Below are 6,646 nucleotides of genomic sequence, written 5' to 3'. Positions count from 1 at the left end.
GGGGGAGGCCTTCAAGGAGATGGATTGATACGGTGGCTGTGATGATGGGCTCGAGTATAGCAGGGATTGTGGGGCTGGCGCGGGATCGGGCTGTGTTTCGTTCTGCTGTGCATGGGGTTGCTGTGAGTCGGAAATGACTTGATGGCACTCAACAACAACAACAACAACAAGAGTCCCATAGGAGCTCTGGTGGTGCAGTGCCTAAGGCATTTGACTGCTAACCAGAAGGCTGGTGGTTCAAACTCACCAACCACTCCGCACAAGGAAGACTGGGCAGTCTACCTCGCTAAAGACTCACCACCTCAGAAACACTGAGTCAGAACCGACTCGATGGCAGTGGTGATGGGGATCCCAGTTCTGCTGCTTTCTGACCTTGAACAAGTTACTTCTTTGAGATCCAGTCCATTATTTGCAAAGCCTGGATACAATACTTCCCTTGGTGGCGCTGTTAGTTGCTAGGGAGTCGAATCTGACTCACAGTGACACCACGTGTGCAGAGCAGAACTGGGCTCCATCGTGTTTTCATGGCTGTCACCTTTTGGAGGTAGATTCCACGGGCCATGCCTGTCTGCTGGGGCACCTGGGTGGGTCTGAATGCCAACTTTTACTAGTAGCTGCATGCTGAACTGTTTGGGCCGCCCAACGACTTCTATATTCCTCACTTATCGACAGAGTTAAGTTCCAAAGCCCAGGTTGTTAGGCGAAAATCAGGATTGTGTGAAGATGGAGGGTGACCACATCAGATCACAAAATGGAGGATGACCACATCATCACATAACTGCCAAATTCCATCATTGCATAACTGCCAAATTACTGAGAAGCCCAGCCCAGCCAAGTGGACACATAATCTTAACCATCCATCCTTGGACCTTGGTCTTCATTACCAGACATACAGATAGACAGATTTTTACTATTGTGATAAAAGCAAAATGTCAGATAACAAGATCATCGATAAGTGAGGAGTGGGTATCTTTCCTTTACCGGGGATAAAATACAGTAATATCTACTATAATGTTACAGAATGTAACTATACTATACTATAGTGTATATACTTGTATATACTTGAAATACTATAATGTATTTCAAATACGTGGGAAGTACTGCTGGGAGGGAGGAGACAGAACAGGAAGTGTTGGGGTAAGTGAGTATGAGTGTGTGTGCATGAATGTGCGTGTGCATCGTGGGTGGGGCTGGGAGAGGAGCAGGAGACACTGAGGCCACAGAGGCAGGTCCTAACCACGACTGGGTGCGTACAACATGATGCTCTGTGCCCAGGCTGTGCGGGCACTGTCTCGAGGAGGGCTGACACGTGGCAAGGGGAAGAACCCTTCAGGCAACTTGTGATGGATACTTAGGACTGCATGGAGGAGTCCGTGTGGGTCCACATGTGGCAGAAAAGGACCATCTGAGACTCACAGACTGTGAGCATCTTTCTTTGGAAAACCCAGAGCTGCATTCCTAAGACAGCCAGCCCAGGGGACTGAGCACAGACCTCCAGAGGTCTGACACATTCCCTTCCCCCACCTAAGACTCTCCAGTGGTTTCACCTCAAACCCTCCAGAGGCTCCCCCGCCCTCCATGGCGTGGCCCGTGTTCCCTTCCAATCTCACTCTCTCCTGTTTTCTCCCAGTTACAGCCACAAAGCCTCTTTATGCATTTGGAAATCTGGGAGGGTTATTTATTTATTTTGGCCACTGGAAGAAGTTTGTTATTGACTCCGATTCCCATCCACTGGAAACTTCTGAATAGTGAAATAGATTTGGCTGTTGAACACATCTCCGTTGGTTATCGGCTAATTTTGTGCATCAACTTGGCTAGGCTATGGTGCCCAGCTGTTTGGTGAAACGCCGCGGGGCTGTCACCAAGCACATACAGGGATGTGCAGTCTATCGGCAACAGCACAATCCCACCGTCCACGTGGCAGGGCGGAGGGGAAGGGCGTCAGGAGGCGGGGCTCGTGCACTTCGCAGCGCGCCAGCAGCGAGCTTTACCTGCTGCTGGAGAGCCTGAGCGCCGCGCGCAGCCCCTGAGCCGTGGCTGCCGGGTGCTTTCCGATGGCCCGTGCCCTGCCGGTCGGTGCCTGCGGGAGGACGCCGGCCTCGGCTGCTCCACTCCGCCCTCGGGGCTTCTGATTCCCACCAGGCCTCCCTGGGGCTGCTTGAGGGCTCTGCACGCCCAGCCCAGCGGCAGCCAATGGTGGGTGCGAGTCTGCAAACCGGAAGCTCTGGGTGCTAAGGGTGGCCCAGAGCCGCTGCAGGGGGGTTACTTGGACATCTGTGTATCGGAAATACACTATATATAATAGGACGTTTGCACAACATCCAAGTCGCCTGTATTCCTACCTCGTGTTATGTTACATATCAGGCCTGTGTGTCACATAGCCCTGCTGTGGTGCTCATGTGACTCCAGTTACACAGAAGGCACCGGGGTCATTTAGTGACACGTACCTATAGTCACATGTAAGGAAAGCAGATGGTCTCGAGTAGAGCTGATCACCTTCAGTCCCTCAGCTAAGCCTTCAACAGCAGAGAGTTTCCCAAGGGGGAAACTCCAGTGTCTGATACCCATTTTCCCAGACCATCCTCACTCTTCCCATTGCCTGACCTATGGATCTGGGGGCACAAGACGGCAGGCGTCTTCACACCCTACAATTGTGAGACAGTTCCTTGAGGTAAATCTCTCTCTCTCTACACACACACACACACACACACACACAGGTTCTATTTCTCTAGAGAACCCTAAGACAAAACCCAAGCTCTCTGCTGCCTTGATGCGCGTGTGATCTGTGTCCTGTCTGGAAGGCTCCGTCCAGTGCCTGCACGCCTGCTTCACTCATTTCCCTCTAGTTCCTGTCTGTTCAAACGTTATCCCCTCGCACAGGCCTTCTCTGCCAACGCCTGCAAATGCCCCATTTGCTCCCCTTCCACGCTGTCTCTCCCTCTCTCTCAGCTCCAATGTGTAGTCATAGGCTGTATTCCCACCTGGTGCCATGTTCTGCATCAGGCATCTGACTCACACACAGCTGACACCATGTCACTGGCTGCGGAGCCCGTGGTCTGTCTGGTCCCACTTGAGCTCCAGGAAGGCAGGGCGATTCTGTTCCAACTGCCCTGTGTCATGCATTGAATGTGTCTCTCTTGCGGTGCATGTGAATTTGTCTGGAAATAAGTTCTGGTGGTGGTTGCTGTCAGTGAGGTTGGCAAGGTCATACCAGGGAAGAGGGGCCCTTCCGAGCAGTGTCTGTTATCAAAGCGGAGACCAGACATGGAGGCAGAGCCACTGGGGGAAGATGTCGGGTGAAGAGCCGACAAGCCAAGAAACCCCCATGGCTACCGGAAGCCGGAGGAGACAAGGCGGGGTCTTCTGTACATGGAGAGAGCTGTGGGACAGTCCACATCTATGCTATGCAGCCACCCACTTTGTGGGGTTTTGTCTCCCCAGCCCCGGGACACTGACACACCCTGTTCTCGCTAGTGCTAGACTGTGCACGTGCTGGGTGTGCGCTCATACTTGCTATTCCATGCAGGAAGGGAAAAGGCTCAGCACCAAAAAGGCCCAGTGGCCACAGGCGAGCTGCCCAGGAGGGGCCTTGGAGGTCAGGCCCCAATCCACCCTCAGTCTCAGGGAATCATGACCCTGGGGTGCTCAAGAGGTCACAGCCACACAGGCCTCGCTGGGCAACTGCCGGGCATCCTTCATGCTGAGGCCGGAACCCTGCCGTGGGGTGGCACGACATTGGGTGGGACTTCCACTCACGTTGGGCACAAAGCCAGGCGTCAGCGCCTTCTCAAACACCGCGTCCCAGTTCACACTGGCCAAGTACGGTGCACTCTGCACGTCATGGAGGCTGCACAGACGGCTCTCGGGGTCCTTGGTCAGGAGCTGCGGTCAGAGGGCAAAGATCCCTTGAGTTGAGTGTCCACAAGATTAGCGAGGACTCTGAAGGTGGGGTCTTAGGACAATGAACGGGCCTTTGGACTTTATGGCCATTGAGGCTGTGCCTGGTCTGGGTCACTGTTCTTGGAAGGGCCAGTTCCTACCCACATCTCCTTATAGCCAGGGCAGGGCCAGAGAGGCCAGGCTGCCTCCTCAAGGCCCCTTGCAGGGGCTCTTGGGCAGGAACTTGGATCTCAGTGTCTGTGTTCCCCTTTGGAATTACCATATTTTTACGCAAATAATGTTCATTCTACATTTGTTCTCCCACCTCCAGGTATCGTAAGTGCTACGCCAATTCTCTTTAGATGCTGCTGCTGCTGCTGCCCCAAACAAACAAACAAAAAAGGACAGCAAGCTTATGAAAGTACCTCGCAGGGGAAGGATGGGGTGTGGGTGGTAGATAAGGATGGAAAGTGCCCGTTATCTTTGTATAAATACGGTAGAACCCCCGTTTTCCCCCCTCCACCACTACCACCACATGCTGCCTGTATGGGTGTCTGATGTCTGCAGTAGCTCCCAGTTTAAAATGGAAAGAATTTCATCCCTTTTACGACTTTGGTAATTGTTATTGTTTTTAGGTGCCATGGAGTTGGCTCTGATTCATAGCAACCCCGTGTACAACAGAATGAAACACTGCCCCGTCTTGCAACAACCTCACAAGGCTTGCCATCTCTGAGCCCATCATTGCAGCCACCGTGTCAGTCCATCTCGTTGAGGGCCTTCCCCTCTTTCATCGACCCTCGGCTTCACCAAGCAAGACATCCTTCTCCAGGGAATGGTCCCTTCTGACAACATGACCAAAGTAGGCGGATGAAGTCTGACCATTCTTGCTTCCAAGGAGCGTTCCAGCTGCACTTCTTCCAGGACAGATCTGTTTGTGATTTGTTTGTAATTCGGTAGTTGGAGATATGAAAATGGAATAAAGTTGATTCCTGGCTGTGTGTGAGGTGATGACTCTCGGCCTGGATGGAGTGGCCTCACTTGTAACCCAGAGGGCAGTTTTATTTAGCCTCTACTCAAATAGAGTTTTGGCTGATGGGGGTGATACACTGTGAAAACAACCGGAAGGATATCACCGCGCACCCAAATAGGTTCCACATTTTCAGAGCCCGTCTGTTCAGCTGACAGAGAGCACAGAGCACTTGGGCAAAATTTGACGGAGGCCCTCGTCCCGTCCCAACCATTCTTAACCTGTCAAACTGAACTATTTCCTGCTTTGAGGTTTGGTTAAATCATGTGCTTTTAATAATGAAAGGCATTTTAAATGCAATGGAAAAAAAATATTTTGGAGGTAGTACGGATTTTGACACAAATAGTGATGTCCAGGACCTGCTCCCAGCTCATGGCAAGTCCTCTTGGGGTGGGTGGGGCGCTGGGGGTGGAGGTGTTGGCTTATATGGATGCCTTCCAGGTGGCTTCAGCACTCAGAGTTAAGGGCCTCTGACCTATAACAACCAGATGGTGGATTTTTCCTCTCAAGTCATGGAGTTGATTCCGATTCACAGCGAACCCCACTGGGTTTCCAAGGCGGTAAGTCTTTATGGTAGATTGCCTAGTCTTCCTTCCATGGAGTATCTGGTGGGTTTGAACCGCCAACCTACTGGTTAGCAGTCAAATGCCTTAGGCACTGTGCCACCAGAGCTCCTAATTTAACTGGTTAGTAATTCCACATCTGGCAGCAGAGGGGAATCTGGAATCTGGAGTGAGGGGGGCTTGGATCCTAGTGCTGCCTCTGCCCTTTTCCAGCCATGTGGCACTGTTGGAACCATTTTGCTGTCCTAAGCCGCTAGCCTTTCTCATCACTAACGTTGGGTTAATAACACCACCGGCTCTCAGGGTTGGTAGGGATCAACTGGGAAGAGCCAGCACGCTGCCCAGGACATGACTCACCCTCCTCCACCATGGGCAGCTGGGATGATCATAATTTACAAACTGGCTCTGTGTGTAAAGCAGGACTTAACTCCATGTGTCTTGAAGGATTCAAAGTGCACAGAACTGAATGTGAACCTCACAAGGAGGGACCAGCATCGACTGCCCTGGGCCAAGCATGAGCGGGCATCAGAGGCAGCTGGAGACTTCTTACAACACAGAGAGCGTACCCACCCCAGTCGGGTGCAGGGGGTCTGGGGCAGGGGCCGAGAGCATGTTTCTAACTTTTCCCGTTGGTGCTGATGCTGTTCGTGCAGGGACCCTGCCCTGAGAACCCCTGTGCGATGTTAGCTTCCAACAGCAGCAGCTCCGGCCGAAGCCAGCAGGTGTGCAGGTTCTTAAAGTACAGCGGTGAGAACGCCATTTGTAGCAAAGGTGCCCCATAAACATGAGCACTCAACAAAGCATTTGCCAAGTCACCAATTACTCCATGTGCTTGCCGTTCAGTACCACTGATGACATTCTTCATATCGTACAGTCATTCACACCCCCCTTCTCCAGATTACTCCACCACCGTGAGCATAAATCAATGCCTCCTTCCACCGCTGGTGACCACTCATAACCACTGGTTTCTGTATGTATGCTCGTGTTACATACGTGAGATCATGTAGTATTTGCCCTTTTGCGTCTGACCCACTTTGGTCAGCATGACGTCTTTCCAGGCTCCTTCATGTTGTGGGAGGCAGCAGGGCTTCCTTTCTTGTTATGTCTGAGTAGGACAGCAGAAAACGTTCCAAGCCATATGCACCAAATCTTCCTGTTTATTAGTAGCTTGTAGTGG

At 52.1% G+C, this 6,646-nt stretch overlaps 1 protein-coding gene across 1 annotated transcript in view; it reads right to left on the bottom strand.

The window, feature by feature from the left end:
* The window catches only part of STK32B (serine/threonine kinase 32B), a 377,859-nt gene that overhangs the window by 12,936 nt on the left and 358,277 nt on the right, over positions 1-6,646 (bottom strand). Inside the window, 1 exon segment of the mRNA XM_007948796.1 lies at positions 3,757-3,905. Within this exon segment, the coding sequence (XP_007946987.1) occupies positions 3,757-3,905 (149 nt within the window).

Source organism: Orycteropus afer, unplaced genomic scaffold (genome assembly GCF_000298275.1).
Source record: "Orycteropus afer afer isolate SDZICR_OR568_19922 unplaced genomic scaffold, OryAfe1.0 scaffold00224, whole genome shotgun sequence".
NCBI classification, from domain to species: domain Eukaryota; kingdom Metazoa; phylum Chordata; class Mammalia; order Tubulidentata; family Orycteropodidae; genus Orycteropus; species Orycteropus afer.
The sequence above is the reverse complement of the archived record's forward strand: the minus strand, read 5'-3'. Positions and strand labels throughout refer to the sequence as shown.